Source organism: Hakea prostrata, chromosome 11, assembly GCF_041222555.1.
Source record: "Hakea prostrata isolate BN-2017 chromosome 11, UWA_Hpros_2, whole genome shotgun sequence".
Lineage (NCBI taxonomy): Eukaryota > Viridiplantae > Streptophyta > Magnoliopsida > Proteales > Proteaceae > Hakea > Hakea prostrata.
The window spans coordinates 15001291-15025129 of NC_142610.1; the positions used below are offsets into that span (position 1 = coordinate 15001291).

Genomic DNA, 23839 nt, shown 5'->3' on the forward strand with positions numbered 1-23839 from the left:
GTGCTCAATTACCTTCGACAATTATGTAGTTAATGAAATAAAAGGAGATGATATGGACCATTTAACTTGATCAACTAGCTAAATAAACATTGTCATAAGCTATCTCTGGGGAGATCCATGGGCTTCAGCAATTCAAGAGTGAGTTTTCTTCTTCCTTCTCTTCCACATTTTTACTTGTTTCTCTTATTACATCAGTGCATGGCAATAGATACTATTAGTTCAAATCATTCAATCACAGATGGAGAAACTTTAGTATCAGCAAAAGGTGTTTTCGAATTAGGGTTTTTCAGTCCTGGTAATTCAACTAACAGATATGTGGGGATTTGGTACAAGAAGACTTCATATACACAAGTTGTAGGGGTTTTAAACAACATGAAACCCATTACAGATTCCACGGCTGGAACCTTGGCCATCAACAGTGAGGGGAATAATCTTCATCTTTTAGATGGAAGACAAGATGTTATCTGGTCTACAAATGCTTCAAGTTCTTCACATGAAGCATTTGCAGTTCTTGATGACTTAGGAAACTTTGCCTTAAAGGATCCAAATGGGTTGGTCCTTTGGCAGAGTTTTGATCATCCTTCCAATGCTTTCATACCAAACATGAGGCTTGGAGGCAATGACCAACTCGGAATTTCTATACTAATAGCATCTTGGGTAAGTGAAAACGATCCCAGCCCAGGGACCTTTTACTTGGACCGAGATCGAAAATCACTGCAACAGAGTTTCATTGTAGCTGGATCAGTTGAAACCGCTTTGAATTGGACAGATGAAGTGGATAAGCACTGGAGATCAGGGCAATGGAATGGCAGGAGCTTTATAGGAGTACAAGGTATGCCTCAAAGCTACATTACTGGCTTCTCCTACACAGAAGATGGTTATGGAGGACAATATTTCACTTTTTCTTATGACCCTAATAGTTCTACTCTTGGGATTAGAGTTCTGGATACATCTGGAAATCTAGTTTCTAGAGAATGGAATGAAGAAAAGAAGGAATGGGTTGATGTATGGTTTGCAATTTATAGCCAATGTGATGTTTATGGTACATGTGGACCTTATGGGATTTGCAATAAGATGGAATCAAGCATCTGCAGCTGCATGAGAGGGTTCAAACCTAAGTTTCCTGAGAAATGGAGAAATGGAAATTGGAGTGATGGATGTGTGAGAAGTAGTGAATTACAGTGTGGTTCTTCTGGTCAGGAGGGGTTTCTTAAATTTCCAGAAATGAAGCTACCAGATTTTGCAGATCATTTACAAGTTGAAGATGTGAATGAATGCCAGGTTAGATGCTTGAACAGCTGTTCCTGTGTGGCTTATGCATATATTAGTGGACCTGGATGTTTGGTTTGGAGCAAAGCTTTGATTGATGTTCAGCAGTTCTCTTTTGATGGTCAAGACCTTTTTCTTCGTCTTCCATCTTCTGAATTAGGTATTCTCTCTCTTTGAAATTTTCGTTTTTGTCATACTTTTACTTGCTTGCATATTAAGTCTTAAAACTAAATGGGGTAGCTTTTTTTTTTTTATTTATTTTTTTCTCCTAACTTGATATTTTTGGGGACTTTATTATATGAAAATAATGTTTAGAAATTAAGGGAGAAACATATGAAATATTAAAAGAAATATAGAACTAAAATACTAGAGAGAAATGTTAATATATAAGAAGTTAAATGGAACTTGAGTCCAAAAAAGTAATTCAGGTCAATCTGAAACACTTCTTAGAATTTTCAAATGGTTAGAATTTCCTACCCTGTGTCACAAGTACGTACCTGTAGAAAACAAAATGGACAAATCCAATGCAGAAGTTTCTGCACAAACAGTATTCAGGAGAACAAAAGCTTTATCCTAACAATTAACTAAATACGTATTCTTAGGCAGATTGTGGTTACTTTTCTATGAAAAAAAATAAGTATCTCTTTACTTAGTAGACAACATTACTTTTCAAATATATTTTGACCACAGTGTGAAATCTCGGCCTAGTTTGCCGGTTCGCTATCTGACAAATCAGTTTAGCTAACTGGAAAAATTTTGCCAACATATGCTTGTAATGATATATGACATATGTCACATACCTTGCAAAATGTCACTGTAAAATCTAAAAAAATAATAAATAGTATGACATATCTGCATATCCTTGCAAAACGTATGTGTGAAGTTTTAAAAAAATAATAAAACAAGTCAACTAGTCAAGTCATGTACTTATTAGTCATTTTTACAATTCTATGGTTCTACAAGAACCATTTGTGTGGCTCAAATTCAAAACGTAATTCATAATTAGAGAAATGTCAAAATAAATAAATAACTCATCTTCATCAATTCACTGTTCATCTTCTTCACTGGGGAAGTTCGGTTATTGGTGATGGAGATGATTGTGAGAGATGGCAATTGTGAGACCAACGAGCAGCTCAACAAGGAGAGGTGCGACGACGAGCAAATACAATCAAAAGAGAAGCAGAACAATCAAGTGGGTGAAATAGTGCCATCTCCCACAACATTTCTGAGGTTTGATGATGATTATCGCCAAAATTTCTTTGGTTCGACCATTTTCCGGCGATATCTCACAATATTGCTTTTCGGTGGCCGTTTCGGTTCACCATCCACCAAAACGGCCGAAATTCGCCAAATTTCACCGAAAGGTTGTACTGTGATTGTAAGCTGATGCCATTGAGTTAACTTTTTTGGATAAGAATCAACTATAATTTTTTTTTTGTTGCTTATAAGAGTTAGTGCAGTAATGGGTAGATAAATTGATAATTTGATAATCATTTGTTGAGTTGGTTTATTCTTGGATTCAGTGTTCGTAATAACTTCCTCTTCTTGTCGAGGAAGTTTCAATTCAACAAAAAGCTTAGAAATAAAATAACATGGTTTAGCGATAATATATATAATTGAAGACCCACAAATTAAATATTCCATGCTTTAAGAATAAAAAACGATTATAATGATCAAACAAGAAAAGCATTACCCAAAGAAACAAGGCATTAAAGAGAGGTTCTATATAGATCTGTCCACTGCTAAGCAATGATGTTGATTCTCACTATAGGGACTTGAAGAGAAAAGAGTATAACCTTACGTTTATTTCTTCCTTTCAAATAGGAGAAACATCTACCTATAACAAAATATAAAAATCTTAAACTCAAAAAATTATTGAAATATAAGTTTAAACTTATTCTTTTCATTAATCTACCCACCAGGAAAATATAACTAAACACTATGTATTAATGTCTTGCTAGTCAAAGATGTTTTTTTGTGTCATTAGTAAGAAGAATATGTATAGTCATATAGTTGTGTTCCATAATTGAATGTAGTTAACTATCTATAAAGTTTAGATACATTATAAGATATTATCGGTTTTATTTATTTATTTATTTTTGATATTTTGACTCTTAAAATGCAGGGAATTCAAGGAAAATAAGGGTATTTGTTATAATACTTCCACCGGTTTTTGGAATATGTACATTAATTTTGGTCTCCGTTGTGTATTTAATGTATCGATGCAAGAAAAGATCAAAAGGTAAGGTATTTAAATCACCTCAAAATATACTAGAAATATTTATGACACCTTTATAACAACTATTTTGTGTTCTTTCAATCTTAAGAATTAGGTATGGGTAAAAAGTCCTTGAAGACATCAAATTTGGTTACAGTTTTGCAGAACTCTTCACCTTCTCGATTGGAAAGTTTTCTGAAAGATAATGGGAGGCTTCAAGAAGATCAAGAACTCCAATTATTTGACTTTGGTAGTGTTGAATTGGCAACAAACAACTTCTCATTTGAAAATAAAATAGGGGAAGGAGGATTTGGTATTGTTTACAAGGTAAGAATGATTTAAAAGAATAACACAAAATAAATTGTTGAAATCGTTTTTATTTACTTTATTACTTCTTCAGGGTGATCTACCAACTGGACAAACTACAGCAGTTAAAAGGCTTTCAAGGACATCAGGACAAGGAATGATTGAGTTCAAAAATGAGGCGACACTAATTTCTAAACTTCAACACAAGAACCTTGTCAAGCTTGTTGGTGTTTGCATTGAAGGAGAAGAGAAGCTTTTGCTCTATGAGTATTTACACAATAAAAGCTTGGATACAATTTTGTTCGGTAAGTTTCTAATGGTACTTCTTAGTTCCTTATTTGTCTTATTTGTCTCTTTTAGAAACAAGGGGAAATTTTCAGTGTCACACCTTGAGTTACATCAAGGATATGGTTTTTTGTTTAAAAAGTTGAACTTGCTTACATCAGCACTTAACTACGATTTTCTAATGGTAGGGGGTGTCAAAATTGGATGTGTTTTTTCTTGTTTTTGATATATTTAAACAGGTTGTTTATTGGGTGATATTGGTGTTTAGACCCAACAAGAAGAGTAGAGTTAGACTGGACTAAGCGTTTTAGGATCATTGAGGGAATTGCAAGTGGGCTACTTTATCTTCATCGTGATTCTCGGCTAAAAGTAATCCATCGAGATTTGAAGGCAGGAAATATTCTCTTAGATGAAGAATTGAATCCAAAGATTTCAGACTTTGGCATGGCAAGGATCTTCAGCCACACACAAGGCCTAGAAAATACTAATAGAGTGGTTGGAACATAGTGAGTATGAATCCTTCGTTTTAAATAAGACTACCATTGTCCTTAGTCTGAAGATAATTGTTGTTGGATGTGCTATGAATGTGCAGTGGCTACATGGCACCTGAGTATGCTATCCAAGGAATATATTCTGAAAAATCAGATGTCTTCAGCTTCGGGATCTTATTACTTGAGATTGTAAGCGGTATAAAGAATAATAGCTTCCATGATGATGAAAACCATTCATGCCTTGTGGAATATGTAAGTCGCATTTATGCTGTCTTTCTTTTTCTTCATTTTCATCAATCTTAAAATCTCTTAACAATTTGAGAATGTTTCAGGCATGGAAATTATGGGAAGACAATAAGGGAATGCTGTTGATCGATCAAACAATAGTGAATAGTTGGCATATGCTCGAAGCAATGAGATGCATGCATATAGGATTTCTTTGTGTGCAACAAAATGCAGTGGATAGACCAACTATGTCTAAAGTAATTTTTATGCTTAGTAATACAACTACTCTTCCTCCTCCAAAAATGCCTGCATATATTCAACAGAGTAATTCAATCAATTTGGGTTCATCTGGGAGTGATGCATACTCTACAAATATATGTTCTATTTCAACACTTGTAAGCCGTTAATTAAGGATTATAAGTACTTATTACTGTATATTTTCAATTAACACAAGTTTATAATTTGGTTAGATCAGTTTTGCTAATGGTGATTAGCAATTTTGTACAAGGATTAAAATGATGTATAGCTTATCAAATCTTAAGCCAGCTTCATCTGTTGCATTCTTCACATCATCTTTTATAATTAGCAAAATTTCTCGACATGGGAAGAAATTTCATGGGTAAGGAAAGTCATATTGAAAAGGCATGCAAGACTGAATACACTTAGAAAGGGGTGTATGTATGTTATAGGGTGCGTTCGGTAACAAGCTAGAGAACTGTTTTTGGGATCTTATCGTTCTCAGAACACGAAATTATAAGATTATCTAACGGATTTTGTACTATTGTACAAATTTAAGAGACATTGTTGGGTGCCTCTGCCAATTGATATATTCTTAAGATGTCTTTGCTTTTTGCTATTCATGTGGGTGTCTTTGAGTTTTGCCTATATCATACTACTATTATAAAAGTATGAAGTCAAGGGACACGGCTACATTTCTATTTCCTTAAATAATCTTATCTATTCAATCAATTAAATATTTAAATAAATAATAGATGATATCTTAAATAATAATTTTTACTAATAATTACTATTAATTTATACCACTAAGATGGTGATCGCAGAATGATTTAAAGAATGTTTGGCCATTGAAGCGTGAGAAGCTTTTGCAAGATTCGAAGGCACAGAGGTTGAAGGGTGTAGACGTTGGGTTTTGGCTCTTGCAACGACTATTCCATTTTCCATATCTCTCTCGTATATTTAAATCGGTTTTGTCTAATCATAGAATCAACTTTCGCGCTCGAAGACAATGAGCTGTACATTTCGAACCAGAAACCATATGCGGCTGATTTCTGAAGACAAGGAAAGCCATGTAGTGATGGTAGAAATTGTTGAGGTATCTGAATCATACTCAAATATGATTGAGTTATACCCAACGTATGTTCTAATATAGGCCATTAGATTAGTTACGATCCAATAGTGTAATGGTCTTCGTGAAAGAGTCCAATTAACTGTAACTAGTTGAAAGAAATGATCTGGGTATTCCAAACTTGATGCTCATAGTGTAATGCTTTAAGCAACCTTATGCTTAAACCCTAACAAAAACATGCAAGAAACCTGAAACATTTTAATTTTTTTTTTGATCATCAACCAAGGATTAGAAGAAGGCACCTTTTGCTCTCTGGCACAAAATACATTCATACAAATATGAAGCAAGTAGAAGTTAATAGGGGCCAGGTCCATGCAGGTACCCAAAATTCAAATAACCATCTAACAAAACCTTAATTCATGAGCATCCAAAATCCTTTTTATGTTACTGTCTCGTTGTGGATAGTCATTTCAGCCTGAATCTTGCTAACCAGTTTCAAATATGTTGGCAGATGTTTACATAGAGAGTAGATTGCCACTGGAAGTGAATCTGGATATTTATGTTCCAAGAGATGAACAATTTGGTCACTTAAAAATGTCAGATTTCCTTGCAGATGCATTGTGGATGGGATCAGTTCTTGAGGAATGTAGATCAGGAAGCACGACTTCAAGTTCAAGTCGAGGTTTAAGGATTTGTTTGTTTCAAGTTTTCAACCTTCAACATTGGTTCATTTTATGGATCTTCCATGTCCTCTTTGTAAGCCTCCTGCCACCTCCAAAAATCAAATAAAGCTTTAGGAAAAATATTTGAGTATGCAAGAATGTTTATTAGTACTTAGATTAACACTCTCTATACATCTCCCAAAAACAAATTAAGAATAAATAAATAAATACATAAATAAAAATGAAGAAGAAAGGTTAACTGCAGCAGAGGTTTTGGATGTGTCTTGCTCCTTTCATATTCCCTGATTTATGTTGAGAAGCCTTTCAACCATGACCTTATGTACCTCTCATGCTCCTGATGCGTCCAAAATTTTGCTTAGCCTTGAGATCCCTGAGGATGAACTTGTTGAACAACGTTAGACGTGGTCTGACCCTGGGGTCGGGAGGCCACCTCCGACAGCTAAGTCAATTAAGGAACTGATCACAAAGTTCTGGCGAGTTGCAGAGTAGAAATTGAATACGATAGTAAGGGAAACGATTTAGATACCTCTTATGGGCGTCGGCTACCTGTTTATATAGGTTTTACCTCTTGTTCTTGGTCGTTGGATTTGTTCATGATCTTTCTTGGTGGTCGTCCGATTGTAGGGTTTTTCCCATTTTCTTGGGAGTGGAAGCAGTTTCCATGTTTAACATGATTGCCCACTCCTCAGAGTAGCAGTAATCGTTCATAAGTCAATCACATATCTTGACTTCTTCGGGGTAACGTCTATATCATTAGTCATCCTCATGCAACTAGTGGTTTAAACCAAGAACCGGTCCCAACCATGAGGTGGGGGCTAATCGGGATCGATGACCCGACCGTGGTTGAGCCGTATTCGACCGGGGTCGAAGATTGAACTGAAGGCATACCCGGTTTGGTACAAATTTCATCCATAACAACTCCCTTGTCAATAAGAGCCTTCTCCTCTCCACTCAACACAACAACCAAATAACGCGTTGAGATCATTAGGTAAGTATACTTTGTTTGTTTTAAGAATAAGTTACAATTTCTACTTAAGGTACCTAAAAATTAAAATTAAGCTCGAAAGAATTATGAGTAAGAACACTTAGGCGTTAGAGTGTGAAATCTCGGGGATTTCCTAACCCTTTAATCCATGGTTTCAGGACCGTAAACCCAGAACTTGAGTAGGCGACAATTGTGGGCCATTAGAGTTCAGCTCGAGGGTTCAAAAATGGATCCCATGGTTGTGGATGACCCTAATGATGACTCAACCACTCTCCTAGAGTTTAAGAGGAAAGATAATGCTAATCACAAAGATATTAAAAAAAGATTTTGGCACGTCCGAAAATCGACAAAGTAGAATCCAAATGACAAGGTAAATATACCCAAACGTAGGCATTTAAAAGATCTTTCTTTCAAACAAAAAATCACCGGAATTGGAACTTGGTTGAGGGGTCAACCAAGGACCGGTTGACCGCTTTTGGTCGACCGCCCATGCCCAGTTCGGGGCAGTTTGAGGAAAATGGGTTTAAAAACCCTAATTTATGCCTCCACTCATCATAGAACATATTTTCTAATGTTAGAGTGGGGCTGAGGCTTTGAGAGAGGAAACCAATGGAGATTTTGGATTCCTTCCAAGCAGCATCGCATCGAGACTCGAATCTTTGCGGTAACGCTAAGGAATGTGAATATTCTTGAAACCTCTCTTCTATAAACCTAGTTTAATGGTTTCTTCATTATTGAATGCTAGGTTTTGATAGTTGGGGTTAATAGAATGCATTGAATGCTTTCCTTTACTACTCTTTATGTCTCATTTTGTTTTTGACAGATGATTAAGTGATTCATTGCGATCAAATTTGTTTTGAACCTCTCAGAGACGCCCACGGCCATTTGCAAGAGCCGAATTTGGGGCTTTTCATTTGAGGCCTAGTTGTGATGAGTTGTTAGTACTTTTAGGACCCCATTACTGTTAATTAGAAGATTACAAAGTGAGAAGATAATGTGGATTCAATAACTTAGAATTGAGATTCCTGAAAGGATTGAAGAATCCCACTATTGGGTCAGTAGAACAGACCCACTTGCAAAACCTCAAAGCAGAGATAGAGAGGTCAAAAGTATAAGAATGGCTGCAGGTGAGAAGGAATAAGTATACGGAACTAGTAAAGAAAATGCAACAAGGCCACCATTATTTCCCGCCAAATCTAATATGTTCCTGCTTCCACTTTCAGTGTTGTGGGATCAATAAGCACACACTAGGAATTTTATTCAGTCCATTTTTGTCTTGTGGATGGGTGACATGTGACATAACATTACATCTCAGGATCGAAGTCCATTTACAAGTCACATCAAGGAGTTGTGATTAAATTAAAAAGAAAAATTGATGTGACTTGTAAGTGGACTTAAACCCTTTGATGTAATGTTAAGATACATGTTACTCATCCACAAGAAAATGATAGTCTATTTACTTGTTAGAAATGAACTGGATATCAGTTTGTACACACCATGCATTAAGCATGAACCCAAGTGAGCCGAAAGCTCAAGTAGCTCTCGGCCGGTGGATTTCACTCTACTCCGAGTACCTTTGATGAAGTGTCAACTCTAATACCAAATATTTAAGTATTTGCTTGAAACCTATCTCATACTAAACTGACTCAATTTAGTACTCATTTACCAAATTGAACAGATAACACCAAGCTTTACTTAATTACACCTAAATATAATCATGTTTAACCTCACTTAACCAATTTTTCATTCCCCACCGTTTTGAAACCCATTTGTCAACATTGTTGCAACCATTGCCAAAACATGGTGAGATGTAGAGATTGAAAAGAAAAACATTAATATTCATTGGATCTTATCTGTAAGTTTTTTTGGGTAAACCTTATTTTTCAATTACACATATATAAATTTATAGAAAGCTAGCTTGTTCAAGAAAAGACTCTCCGAAATGAACTCAGGTCAATACGACCGGTTGAGTCAAGTAAATTTTATTTATCAATTTTATTTATATATTTTTTGAGTGAAGGTTTGCCTGAGTCAATTTATGTGTACCTCCATTATATCTTTAGGGGATATAAATTTATATATAATTATTTAAATATAGAACGGTTGATTAATTATTTAAAAGTATGTGAGGGTAGGAGATAGGTGCTTCATTAGTTATAGAATGGTTTTATACATAATCGTTGATGTAGCGATTAAGTGGAATTTTGAGACCGAACATTCTTGCAATGACTGTCATCAATTCTCATGTCCTACTAGGAGTGTAAATGGATAACCAAAATTCACGTTCGAATTTGCATTATATTTGTTTAGGGGTATTTAAATCCAACCAATTACTAATAGGATATAGAAATTGGTAATGCCCCTTCTGAATGATTATCATCCATTCGATAAAATTATCTGGTTAAGTTACTTATTTGGATTCATTTTCTTATATGTATAAATTTTTTTAGTTGAAGTATTGGAATATTTTTCTAGATTCTCTACTAAAATAAATACCAAATTTGCTAGATTCTTAAATTTTAAACTTGACTCGATAATAAAATGGTAAAGATGTCAATAGGTAGTTGAAAACTTATATTCAATTTATATTCATACCCATTTAGAAGAATCTATTTAAAAGAATAACTATTAGACTGTCATTCGAATCCGACTAAACACATTTGAAAACGGATAAGATATTATCCGAATCCGTTTGACTATAATAGGACATCTGGATATGGTATTATGAATTTACCACTATCCGATCTGAATATAATCTGTTTACACCCTTATGTCCTACCATGTTTTTTTCGTGAACTAATAAGTAATGAGTTGAATTGCATCTCCTTTCAGTCTTTTTCATTTTTTGGCAAGACACCTTGAGTCAAAAATATCTTACATTCAATCCAACTACTTATTCATCAGAAAGTGAGTATGTTTATAATATGAAAGAACATGGTGGGGAATCTTGGGAGCCCAATCTTTTAAACTTTTTATCTTTTTCTCCTTAGAAAAAAATCTCAAGTTTCTTTTTACTGTGAGAGAGATTGAAAGAAACCATCAAAAGTCTGAACTGGTCAAGTCTGGATACTTCTTGCTGCTGAATATGACCCATTGGTTAGATCACTGGTTAGGTCATTGGTTGAATAGAATAAATCCTGGTCAAGAGGCTAACATCGAACCTAGATCAATTAAGAAATCAAATGAAAGTCAAAAAAAGCCGATCTTGGCTGGCTGCCTCTGATGATAGAGTCAGATTGTGAAGAACACTAGTAAATTACAGATTTAAGAAACCAATCAATGCTAAGATAAGTGAAGATTGAGGATTAGAAGTATCCACCCTGCAGCTGATGCATAGGTTCGACCCATCATTGGGTTCACATCAAGCTGGACTCAATGGGTTCATTCTCCACCGATGCTGCATACATTATCCAAACAATGCTCAAGACACGATGTTCCATTTCAAGCATCATTTCCTTGCAACCATAAGGATATGGTTGGGAATCATGGGACCCCAAATTTTTTCTTTCTTTCTTTCTTTCATGTGTTTCCTTGAAAAACCCAAGTTTCTTTGAGTATTGAAGAATTTGAAAGAAACCATCACAAGTTAGAACTTGACCATGTCTAGGTACTCAAGACAAAGATGTCCCTTTTCAAGCATCATTTCCTTGCAACTACATATGTCTATAAATATATGGCCAGTCGAACCTAAAGACTCCTCTAGATAAACCCAAATCAATAAAATATATTTTCCAAAGAAGAGTTTCTATCAAATGAAGTAATAAGAACAACTATATTATACCCTAATCATTAATTAATAAATAAAGAATGTGGTCAATTACCTTTGACAATAATGTAAAACTATCCTGTTCCAAAGAAAACAATTTGTTAATGAAATAAAAGGAGATGATATGAACCATATAACTTGATCAACTAGCTAAATAAACATCATCATAAGTTATCTTTTGGGGAGATCCATGGGCTTCAGCAATTCAAGAGTGAGTTTTCTTCTTCCTTCTCTTCCACATTTTTACTTGTTTCTATTATTACATCAGTGCATGGCAATAGATACCATTAGTTCAAATCATTCAATCACAGATGGAGAAACTTTAGTATCAGCTAAAGGTGTTTTCGAATTAGGGTTTTTCAGTCCTGGTAATTCAACTAACAGATATGTGGGGATTTGGTACAAGAAGACTTCATACACACAAGTTCTAGAAGTCTTAAACAGCATGAAACCCATTACAGATTCCTCGGCTGGAACCTTGGCCATCAACAGTGAGGGGAATAATCTTGTTCTTTTAGATGGAAGACAAGATGTTATCTGGTCTACAAATGCTACAAATTCTTCAAATGAGGCATTTGCAGTTCTTGATGACTTAGGAAACTTTGCCTTAAAGGATCCAAATGGGTTCGTCCTTTGGCAGAGTTTTGATCATCCTTCCAATGCTTACATACGAAACATGAGGCTTGGAGGCAATGACCAACTCGGAATTTCTATAACAATTGCATCTTGGGTAAGTGAAAATGATCCCAGTCCAGGGAACTTCTTCTTGAACCGAGATCGAAAATTGCTGCAACAGATTTTCGTTGTAGCTGGATCAGTTGAAACCGCTTTGAATTGGACAGATGAAGTGGACAAGCACTGGAGATCAGGGCAATGGAATGGGAGGAGCTTTATAGGAATACAAGGTATGCCTGAAAGCTACATTAATGGCTTCTCCTACACAGAAGATGGTAATGGAGGACAATATTTCACTTTTTCTGACAACCGTAATAGTTCTACTCTTGGGATTAGAGTTCTGGATACATCCGGAAATCTAGTTTCTAGAGAATGGAATGAAGAAAAGAAGGAATGGGTTGATGTATGGTTTGCAATCTATAGCCAATGTGATGTTTATGGGACATGTGGACCCTATGGGATTTGTAATAAGATGGAATCAAGCATCTGCAACTGCATGAGAGGGTTCAAACCTAAGTTCCCTGAGAAATGGAGAAACGGAAATTGGAGTGATGGATGTGTGAGAAGAAGTAAATTACAGTGTGGTTCTGGTCAGGAGGGGTTTCTTAAATATCCAGGAATGAAGCTACCAGATTTGGCAGATTATTTACAAGTTGAAGATGTGAATGCATGCCAGGTTAGATGCTTGAACAGCTGTTCCTGTGTGGCTTATGCATATATTAGTGGACCTGGGTGTTTGGTTTGGAGCAAAGCCTTGATTGATGTTCAGCAGTTCTCTTTTGATGGTCAAAACCTATTTCTTCGTCTTCCATCTTCTGAATTAGGTATTCTCTCTCTTTGAAAATTTCTTTTTTGTCATAGCTTCACTGCTTGCATACTAAGTCTTAAAACTAAATGGGTGGCCTTTCGTTTTTTCTTTTCCTAACTTAGTGGGCTTTGAGGTTATTTATTTATTTATTTGACTTTATTTGAAAATAATATTTAGAAATTAAGGGAGAAGCATATGATATATTAAAAGAAACATAAAAACAAAAATACTGGAGAGAAATGTTAATATATAAGAAGTTAAATGGAACTTGAGTCCAAAAAAGTAATTTAGGGTCAATCTGAAACACTTCTTAGAATATTCAATGGTTAGAATATCCTACCCTATGAAACACAAATCACTGTAAAAAACAAAATGCAATGCAGAAGTTTCTGCACAAACAGTATTCTGGAGGACAAAATCTTTATCCTAACAATTAACTAAATATGTTTCTATTCTATGAAAAAAATAAGTTTCTCTTTACTTACTAGACAATAGTACTCTTCAAATATATTGTGACCTGATGTCTTTGACTATAACTTTATTTGAATAAGGATCAATTATAATTTTTTATTTATTATTATAATAGTTAGTGCAGTAATGGGTAGATAAATTGATAATCTATAGTTGAGTTGATTTATTCTTGGATTCAGTACTTATTATAACTTCCTCTCCTTGTCAAGAAAGTTTCAATTCAACTAGTTTGAAAAAGCTTAGAAATTAAATAACATGGTTTAGTGATAATATACATAATTGAAGACCCAAAACTTAAATATTCATGCTTTGAGAATAAAAAACGACTATAATCATCAAACATGAAAAGCATAACTCAAAGAAACAAGGCATTAAAGAAAGTTTCTACATAGATCTAATATGTTGATGAAAACAACAATAGTAGAAGATCAAGTTTAGATGGTTCATTCAAATACATGTTCACGGCTAAGCAATGATGTTGGTTCTCACTATGAGAGACATGAAAAGAAAAGAGTACAGCCTTACGTTTATTTCTTCCTTTCAAATAGGAAAATACATCTACCTATAACAAAATTATAAAATCTTAAACTCAAAAAATTGTTGAAATATAAGTTTAAACTTCTTTTCGTTAATCTACCCACCAAGAAAATATAACTGAACACTATCTGTTAATATCTTGCTACTCAAAATGTTTTTTGTGTCATTAGTTAGAAAGAATAATATGTATAGTCATGTAGTTGTCTTCTATAATTGAATGCAGTTAACTATCTATAAAGTTTTAGATAACATTCAAATTATAAGATATTATTGGTTTTTTTTATTTTTTATTTTAATACTTTGACTCTTAAAATGCAGGGAATCCAAGGAAAATAAGGGTATTGCTTATAATACTTCTACCGGTTTTGGGAATATGTACGTTAATTTTGGTCTCAGTTGTGTATTTAATGTATCGATGCAAGAAAAAATCAAAAGGTAAGGTATTTAAATCACCTCAAAATATACTAGAAATATTTATGACACCTCTAAAATAACTATTTTGTGTCCTTTCAATCTTAAGAATCAGGCACAGGTAAAGAGTTCCTAAAGACATCAAATTTGGTTACAGTTTTGCAAAATTCTTCACCTTCTCGATTGGAAAGTTTGCTGAAAGATAGTGGGAAGCTTCAAGAAGATCAAGAACTCCAATTATTTGACTTTGGTAGTGTTGAACTGGCAACAAACAACTTCTCATTTCAAAATAAAATAGGGGAAGGAGGATTTGGTATTGTTTACAAGGTAACAATGATTTAAAAGAATAACAAAAAATGGATTGTTGAAACTGTTTTATTTAATTTATAATTTCTTTAGGGTGATCTACCAACTGGACAAACTACAGCAGTTAAAAGGCTTTCAAGAACATCAGGACAAGGAATGATTGAGTTCAAAAATGAGGTGACACTAATTTCTAAACTTCAACACAAGAACCTCGTCAAGCTTGTTGGTGTTTGCATTGAAGGAGAAGAGAAGCTTTTGCTCTATGAGTATTTACACAATAAAAGCTTGGATACAATTTTGTTCAGTAAGTTTCTTGTGGTACTTTTTAGTTCCTTGTTTGTCTTATTTTTTCTCTTAAAAACAAGGGGAAAATTTCCATGTCACCCTCTTGTTTACATCAGCACTAACTATGATTTCTAATGGTAGGGGGTGTCAAAATTGGATGTGTTTTTTCTTGTTTATGATATACTCAAAACATGTTGTTTATTGGGTGATATTGGTGTTTAGACCCAACAAGAAGAGTAGAGTTAGACTGGACTAAGCGTTTTAGGATCATTGAGGGAATTGCAAGTGGGCTACTTTATCTTCATCGTGATTCTCGCTTGAAAGTCATCCATCGAGATTTGAAGGCAAGCAACATCCTTTTAGATGAAGGATTGAATCCAAAAATTTCAGACTTTGGCATGGCAAGGATCTTCAGCCAAACACAAGACCTAGAAAATACTAATAGAGTTGTTGGAACATAGTAAGTATGAATTCTATCTAATGCATACTTCAATTCGTTTTTAATAAGACTACTATTGTCCTTAGTTCTAAGATAATTGTTGTACCATGAATGTGCAGCGGCTACATGGCACCAGAGTATGCTATCCAAGGGATATTTTCTGAAAAATCAGATGTCTTCAGCTTCGGGATCCTGTTACTAGAGATTGTGAGCGGTATAAAGAATAACAGCTTCCACGAAGATAAAAACCATTCATGCCTTGTCGAATATGTAGGTCACATTTTTCTGTGTTTCTTTTTTCTTAATTTTCCATCAATGTTGAACTCTCTTAACAATTTGAGAATGTTTCAGGCATGGAAATTATGGGAAGACAATAAAGGAATGTTGTTGATCGATCAAATGATAGTGAATAGTTGGCATATGCTCGAAGCAATGAGATGCATGCACATAGGATTTCTTTGTGTGCAACAAAATGCGGTGGATAGACCAACTATGTCTAAAGTAATTTTTATGCTTAGCACTACAACTACTCTTCCTCCTCCGAAAATGCCTGCAGATATTCAACAGAATAATTCAATCAAATTGGGTTCATATGGGAGTGATGTATACTCTACAAATATATGTTCTATTTCAACACTTGTAAGCCGTTAATTAAGGACCATAAATACTTATTACAGTATATTTTCATGTAAAACATGTTTATAATTTGGTTAATTTGATCAGTTTTGCTAATGGTGATTGGCAATTTTATACAAGGATTAATATGATGTCTAGCTTACCAAATCTTAAGCCAGCTTCACCTATTTGCATTCTTCACATTGTCTTTTATAATTAACAAATTTTCTCAATATGGGAAGAAATTTCATGGGTAAGGAAAGTCATATTGAAAAGGCATGCAAGGCTGAATAGACTAAGACTGTGGTGTAAGTATGTCATAGGGTGTGTTCAGTAACGGGTTAAAGAACTGTTTTCGGGATTCTATCGTTCTCAGAACACGAAATTATGAGATTATCTAACCATGACTTAACGGAATTTGCACTATTGTGCAAATCTAAGAGACATTTTTGTTGTCTTTTCCAATTTGGTATGTTCTAAGGATGTCTTTTCTTTTCAGTATTTATTTTGGGTGTCTCTAAAGTTTTCCCTAAAATAATAAATAGATGACTAAAAGTGAGTGGTGGCAGGAAATGGATGTTTTATTGATTATAAGATAGTTTTATGTATAGTTGTTGATGTGGTGATCAAGTGGAATTCCAAGACTGAACATTCCCGGGATGACCAGCATCTCTCATGTCCTGGGGTTTTTGTTCGCGTGGTGCTGCAAACACAACATGTGGCATTTTGAAATCTGACGGCCAGAATTGAAAATGCGGGGCTATGAACATAAATATGAATTTTGTTTTACACTTTAGGTTTGAAACTTTCTAAATTTACAATCAAACCCCATTATCAAAGTTGAAGAAAGCATTCCTGTTGTGAGAAAGAAAAAAAAAACCATATTTCGTTGAATGCCATAGCCTATTTCGTCAATCAAATCCCTTCTTGTTCTTCGAGTTACCCTCCTGTGATTTTCTTCTGGATCAAATTAGAAATTTTATCATCACTGTGGCGAAATCGACTTCTTCAAGAAACATACAAGACATAATTGGGATTCCCAAATTGTTGAATGCTGTGATAAACTGCCTTCTTCTCGGCGATGGTGACCAAATACTCTCGTATTCAAGTGTGTTAAGTATCCACAACCGTACCACCTGAAAGTCTATCATAGCAACTCGCATTCTTTGAAAGGCCATTCTCTCCCAATGGCCTACCATTGTTGCTTTACATTGAACTCTACATAACTTCCATCTTCAGCTTCTAAAGTGTTACTGCAACATAGACTTGTGAAAAATCTTTTCTTCATGTAAATTTCAAAAAGGAAAACTACAGAGGAAACAAATGACATGCTGATTGTCTCAATCCACTTCAAGGATGATCAAAGGCATGTACTAACCTCTGAAAAACCAGACTTCTTCAATCTCCACCTTAGCAACAACTTCATTAGTCACTTGCTCCTTTTTGTTTCCCTTCTGTTGATTTCCAACTTAAGCAACTCATTCTCCTCCTGAAATTCTGTTAAGTTGTCAACAAAATCACCCTTACATCAGAAACAATTGCATTTAACTTCCACAACTTCGCTTCCGATTCATCCTCCACTTGGCTTGTTCTGTTTTGTCTCATATTCAATCCCTCATTTTCCTTCAATATTCTCTGTAACTCACTTTCCTTGTCCATCAGATTTGCTTCAATTCTTTCATACTCTATTTTCTTTGGGGCTTGGCATTAACTGTTTCTAGTGCAACCTTTAATAAAAATCAAGCTTTAGGTTGTACAAGTAAACAAAGATCAGGGCCAACATCAAGGTTAGAGTCAAAACCAAAATCAGGATTAACATCAGGGTCAAAATCAAGGCCAAGGTGGGACAAACAATAATCTCAGGCATGCCTTTAGCTCTAATTCAGACTAGGATATTTTAGCCTTAACCTGCCCTTAGGGCCAAAATCTGAGCCAAACTCTATTCTGGCTCAGGATGGGACCGGGCGGGTCATAGCCACTAGGCTTGCACCCCTAGATGCACAGGAGCAACCCATTGTCGGGCCGGGGTTCACACTGAGCCATATCGAACCTCCAATTCAATGGTTTCATACCCGAATCGGCAGAGAAACTCATGTTAGGCATACGTGATCTTAACAATACTGAGGACAAAATGTCCCTTTCCAAGTCGTTTCCTTGCAACTACAAGGAGATTGTTGGGTTTGGCCAAAAAAAAGGAGATAGTTAAAAAAAAACCATGTTTCTTTGACTGTTGAAGAATGTGAAAGACACGATCACAAGTTAGAACCGACTGATCAAAGATTAGGTACTCAAGAGAAGATGTTCCTTTTTAAGCATCATTTCCTTGCAACTACATTTGCCTATAAATAAACATATGGCTAGTGGAACTTAAAAGATATATCTTTTTACCAAAGCACGTATGACCAGTTGAATCGAAGTAATATATAGTATCAAAATATTATACGGTAACCATTATTTAGTAAATAAATAATGTGGTCAATTACATACCTTTGACAATAATGAAAAGTATTCTATTCCAGAGAAATAGAAGGAGATAACAAGAACCATTTAAGTTGATCACCTGACTATTAAGCATCATCATAAGTTTCTTTTGGGGAGATCCATGGGCTTCAGCAATTCAAGAGTGAGTTCTCTTCTTTCTTCTCTTCCATATTTTTACTTGTTCGTATTATTACATCACTGTATGGCAATAGATACCATTAGTTCAAGTCATTCAATCATAGATGGAGAAACTCTAGTATCAGCTAAAGGTGTGTTTGAATTAGGGTTCTTCAGTCCTGGTAATTCAACTAACAGATATGTGGGGATTTGGTACAAGAAGACTTCATACACACAAGTTGTGTCGGTCTTAAACAGCATGAAACCCATCACAGATTCCTCACCTGGAACCTTGGCCATCAACGGTAGTGAGGGGAATAGTCTTGTTCTTTTAGATGGAAAACAAAATGTCATTTGGTATACAAATGCTTCCAGTTCTTCTAGTGGAGCATTTGCAGTCCTTGATGACTTGGGAAACTTTGTCTTGAAGGATCCAAATGGGTTGGTCCTTTGGCAGAGTTTTGATCATCCTTCCAATACTTTCATACCAAACATGAGGCTTGGAGGCAATGATGAACTTAGAACATATCTTACAGTAACATCTTGGGTAAGTGAAAATGATCCCACTCCAGGGAATTTTTTCTTGAACAGAGATCGAAAATCGCTGCAACAGATATTCGTCATAGCTGGATCAGTTGATACAGTTTTCAATTGGACAGAAGAAGTGGAAAAGCACTGGAGATCTGGGCAATGGAATGGCAGGAGCTTCATAGGAGTACCAGGTATGTCTCAGAGCTACATTAATGGCTACACCTTCACAGAAGATGGTTATGGAGGGCAATATTACACTTATTCTGATAACAGTAATAGTTCTGTTCCCCGGACTAGTGTTCTGGATTCATCTGGAAATCTAATTTCAAGAGAATGGGATGAAGAAAAGAAAGAATGGGTTGATGTATGGTTTGCAATTAATAGCCAGTGTGATTTTTATGGTACATGTGGAGCTTATGGGATTTGCAATAAGATGGAATCAAGCATCTGCAGCTGCATGAGAGGGTTCAAACCTAAGTTTCCTGAGAAATGGAGAAATGGAAATTGGAGTGATGGATGTGTGAGAAGTAGTGAATTACAGTGTGGTTCTGGTCAGGAGGGGTTTCTGAAACTTCCAGGAATGAAGTTACCAGATTTTGCAGATTATTTACAGGTTCAAGATGTGAAGGAATGCCAGGTTGAATGCTTGAACAACTGTTCTTGTGTGGCTTATGCATATGTTAGTGGACCTGGCTGTTTGGTTTGGAGCAAAGCCTTGATTGACGTTCAGCAGTTCCCCTTTGATGGTCAAGAACTTTATCTTCGTCTTCCATCTTCAGAATTAGGTACCTCTCTCTCTCTCTCTTTCTCTCTGCAAATTTCAAGGCAAATTATGTGGGGCTGAAATATTTTAAATGGGTAGATTTGAATTCATGATTTTTTTTTTTTGTTTTTGGGGGTTAAGTTCCCCTTGCTTACGTATCTAGTCTTATTAATCTACCTTAAAAGATATTATATTTAGTCTTAAACTTCTTCCCTAGGTTGGTGAGATTTTTTTTTGGGAGCCAGGGTGGAACATTGCTTGGGTGTTGCTTAATAAATGTAAACACCTACAGTTTACGATATAGATCGAGATCTTGACTATACGTTGTGCGGTGCTGCACATTAATTGCGCAGCACTGAAGCATGTCCCGCGAGGATGAAGGTTGAATGTAAATTTAAAGTAAGAAATAAACATTATTATATAAGAAGTATGGTTCAATTTCAATTGAAAGAAGAAAAAAAAAAAATTAGGTCTAGTTTACGATATAGATCGAGATCTTGACTATACGTTGTGCGGTGCTGCACATTAATTGCGCAAAGCATCAGCGCCCGAGGATGAAGGTTGAATGTAAATTTAAAGTAAGAAATAAACATTATTATATAAGAAGTATGGTTCAATTTCAATTGAAAGAAGAAAAAAAAAAAATTAGGTCTAGCACAAAGAATTGCGGGAAAAAATGGTCAAATATGAATATAAAAACTTTCACACAAATCGTGTTCTAGGGCACAAAGTTCTTACGTAGCCTTCTCCCAGCAACTGGCTGGAATATGTATTCTCAACCATACATTAAAAGTGAGTTAGAATGACAATATTCCTAAAATTTGTAGGTACTTCTATTCTATAAATTTAAGAAAGAAGTCTCTCTTTACTTGGCGGACAAAACTAGCTCTTCAAATATCATATTGTCTAAGTAAACGTTATGCCATTAACTATAATTTTTTGTTTTATAATAATTAATGCAGTGATGGATAGATAGAATAGAAAATTCAATAATCATCATTCATATAGTTGTCTTCCATAATCATCATTCCTATATAGTATGAAGGGTATGTATAGTCAGTCATATACTTGTCTTCCATGATTAAATATAGTTAACTATCTACAAAATTCTAGATTGCATTCAAATCATAAGATATTTTTGGTTTTCTAATACTTTGATTCATCAAGATGCAGGGAATCCAAGGAAAATAAGGGTATTTGTTGTATTACTTTCAACAATTTTGGGAATATACACACTTATTCTGGTTTCCATTGTGTATTTAATGTATCGATACAAGAAAAAACAAAATGGTGAGGTATTTCTTTTTTTTACCTCAAAATATACTAGAAATATTTATGACAACTTTATAATAACTATTCTGGGTGCTTTTAATGTTGAAAATTAGGTGCATGTAAAAAGTTTCAGAATACATCAAGTTTGGTTACAGTTTCACGGAACTCTTCACCAGCTCGATTAGAGAGTTTGTTAAAAGATAGTGGAATGCTTCAAGAAGATCAAGAACTCCAATTATTTGACTTTAGTAGTATTGAGTTGGCAACAAACAACTTCTCATTTGAAAACAAAATAGGAGAAGGAGGTTTTGGTATTGTTTACAAGGTAATACTTTTAATTTAAGAGAATAATGCAAAATGAAAGATTGTTTTTTTAACTGTTTTTGTATTTAATTTCTAATTTCTTCAGGGTGATCTACCAACTAGACAAGCTATAGCAATTAAAAGACTTTCAAGAACATCAGGACAAGGAATGACTGAGTTCAAAAATGAGGCGACTCTAATTTCTAAACTCCAACACAAGAACCTTGTCAAGCTTGTTGGCGTTTGTATTGAAAGAGACGAGAAGCTTTTGCTCTATGAGTATTTACACAATAAAAGCTTGGACACAATTTTATTCAGTAAGTTTCTTCGTCTGACACTACTTAGTAGTTCCTTGTTTATCTAGCTATCTTATTTTGCTTTTAGAAACAAGTTTCTAGGTGACATCTCTATTAATATATTTAAAATTTGACAGCTTCTTTTAATTGTTTAGGTGATGTCCTATTAATATATTTAAAATTTAATAAATTTTTTTTTTAATTTCAAGTAGATAACACGAAAGAGTTTTCAAATCTACTTTACAATGTATTATTTTATTATTTTCTTATATGGGTATACATAAAATGACAAAATTACTCTCATAAAAAAATATATTTATATGAAAAGTTACAACTTGTTTGATACTTTCAATGGTGTCAAACAAAAAATCGCTTTAAAATATGCATGAAGTCGTTTTTTTCCTATCTAAATCTGCAAAATGAGATCAAAGCTGGATGTCTTTTTCCTTGCTTTTGATATACTTAAAGAAGTTATTTTTAATTGGGTGATATTGGTGCTCAGATCCAATAAAAAGAGCAGAATTAGATTGGACCAAGCGTTTTAGGATCATTGAGGGAATTGCAAGTGGGCTACTCTATCTTCATCGTGATTCTCGACTAAAAGTCATCCATCGAGATTTGAAGGCAAGCAACATTCTTTTAGATGAAGAATTAATTCCAAAAATTTCAGACTTTGGCATGGCAAGGATCTTCAGCCAAACACAAGACCTAGAAAATACTAACAGGGTAGTTGGAACATAGTAAGTATATATTCTATACAAGTAAGACCATTCTGTACCCTAAATCTATCATTAGTTTGAAGATAAATGTCTTTGAATATTCTATGAATGCGCAGCGGCTACATGGCACCAGAGTATGCTATCCAAGGGATATTTTCTGAAAAATCAGATGTCTTCAGCTTTGGGATCTTGTTACTAGAGATTGTGAGCGGTATAAAGAATAATAGCTTTCATGGCGACGAAAAACATTCATGCCTTGTGGGATATGTAGGTCACATTTTGTTGTGTGTGTGCTTGATTTCATCAATCTTAAAATCTCTTAATGACATGCATTTGGGAATGTTTCAGGCATGGCAATTATGGGAAGACAACAAAGGAATGCAGCTAATAGATGAAACAATAGTGAACAGTAGTTATGTACCTGAAGCGATGAGATGCATGCATATAGGACTCCTTTGTGTACAACAATATGCTGCGGATAGACCAACTATGTCTAAAGTAATTTTCATGCTTAGTACTACAGCAACTCTTCCTCCTCCCAAAATGCCTGGTTACACTAAATTGGATTCATATGGGAGTACTGATGTGAATTCTGTAAATATATGCTCTATTTCAACACTTGTAAGCCGTTAATATAAGGACCATAAGAACTTATAACAGTATATTTTCATGTAACACAGGTTAAATTTGGTTTAAGTTTTATTAATGGTGATTGGCAAATTTGTACAAGGATTGAAATCATCTTCACATCATCTTCTATGATTAATAATTTTTCTCAATGTTGGAAACATGGATAAGGAAAGTCAACTGAAACACAGATTGGCAAGTAAGCACCAAATACATGATCTAGAGTTTATTAGATCAGCTACTAGACAGTGTAGCTGATGCACAAAAGTGGCCTATTGTCAAATTCACACCAAGCTAGATCATACCTCCGACTAAGCTAGATTTTGATCTCGACCATTGGCAGCACATTGCAATACATTCAATGTGCAACACTGAAGTTGAATCCCGTTTCCTTGCAATTACTAGGGGATGGTTGAAAATCTTGGGAACCCCATCTTTTATATATATTTTTTTTCTGTCTCCTATTTCTTTGACTGTTGAATAAAGAAACCATCGCTAAGTTAGAACTAGTTGATCAACTCTAGATACTCGAGACAAGATATTCCTTTCCAAGCATCATATGCCTATAAATATAAGACTACTCCAACTTTAACACTCATATAAATAAACCCAAATCAATAAAATATATTCTTCAACAAAGTACATATGA

The 23839-nt window shown here is 34.7% G+C and overlaps 3 protein-coding genes across 4 annotated transcripts; all 3 read left to right on the top strand.

Annotated features, from left to right (window-relative positions):
* The first annotated feature begins 154 nt into the window (after positions 1-154).
* LOC149000325 (G-type lectin S-receptor-like serine/threonine-protein kinase At1g61440) lies at positions 155-5201 on the top strand. Its single transcript, XM_089139156.1, has 6 exons — positions 155-1429; positions 3603-3814; positions 3888-4098; positions 4347-4584; positions 4671-4821; positions 4902-5201. The coding sequence occupies exons 1-6, from the start codon at positions 199-201 to the stop codon at positions 5199-5201; spliced, it is 2343 nt and encodes a 780-aa protein (XP_088995282.1). The 5' UTR covers positions 155-198.
* A 6520-nt stretch (positions 5202-11721) lies between these two features.
* Positions 11722-16117, top strand: LOC149000326 (G-type lectin S-receptor-like serine/threonine-protein kinase At1g61550). The gene is made up of 7 exons (XM_089139157.1): positions 11722-13033; positions 14344-14460; positions 14546-14763; positions 14836-15046; positions 15250-15487; positions 15586-15736; positions 15818-16117. Exons 1-7 carry the CDS (start codon positions 11725-11727, stop codon positions 16115-16117), a joined length of 2544 nt encoding a protein of 847 aa, XP_088995283.1. The 5' UTR covers positions 11722-11724.
* Positions 16118-18659: 2542 nt separating this feature from the next.
* LOC149000327 (G-type lectin S-receptor-like serine/threonine-protein kinase At1g61500) lies at positions 18660-23397 on the top strand. Of its 2 annotated transcripts, none has more exons than XM_089139717.1 (7): positions 18660-19995; positions 21141-21263; positions 21359-21570; positions 21655-21865; positions 22347-22584; positions 22680-22830; positions 22912-23397. In XM_089139717.1, the coding sequence occupies exons 1-7, from the start codon at positions 18684-18686 to the stop codon at positions 23194-23196; spliced, it is 2532 nt and encodes an 843-aa protein (XP_088995843.1). In that variant the 5' UTR covers positions 18660-18683; the 3' UTR covers positions 23197-23397. The 2 variants fall into 2 exon arrangements, with proteins under 2 accessions (XP_088995843.1, XP_088995844.1); XM_089139718.1 differs by having other exon boundaries at positions 21147-21263.
* Positions 23398-23839: the final 442 nt, after the last annotated feature.

Excerpts from the sequence above, each read along its gene's own strand:
- LOC149000325 (XM_089139156.1), top strand. The coding sequence starts at position 199 with ATGGCAATAGATACTATTAGTTCAAATCATTCAATCACAGATGGAGAA. Across the intron at positions 1,430-3,602 it reads TCTTCCATCTTCTGAATTAG|GTATGGGTAAAAAGTCCTTG; the intron begins GTATTCTCTCTC and ends CTTAAGAATTAG. Across the intron at positions 4,099-4,346 it reads CTTGGATACAATTTTGTTCG|ACCCAACAAGAAGAGTAGAG; the intron begins GTAAGTTTCTAA and ends ATTGGTGTTTAG.
- LOC149000326 (XM_089139157.1), top strand. The coding sequence starts at position 11,725 with ATGGGCTTCAGCAATTCAAGAGTGAGTTTTCTTCTTCCTTCTCTTCCA. Across the intron at positions 13,034-14,343 it reads TCTTCCATCTTCTGAATTAG|GGAATCCAAGGAAAATAAGG; the intron begins GTATTCTCTCTC and ends CTTAAAATGCAG. Across the intron at positions 15,737-15,817 it reads ATTCATGCCTTGTCGAATAT|GCATGGAAATTATGGGAAGA; the intron begins GTAGGTCACATT and ends AGAATGTTTCAG.
- LOC149000327 (XM_089139717.1), top strand. The coding sequence starts at position 18,684 with ATGGGCTTCAGCAATTCAAGAGTGAGTTCTCTTCTTTCTTCTCTTCCA. Across the intron at positions 19,996-21,140 it reads TCTTCCATCTTCAGAATTAG|ATGCAGGGAATCCAAGGAAA; the intron begins GTACCTCTCTCT and ends TGATTCATCAAG. Across the intron at positions 21,571-21,654 it reads GTTTTGGTATTGTTTACAAG|GGTGATCTACCAACTAGACA; the intron begins GTAATACTTTTA and ends TAATTTCTTCAG.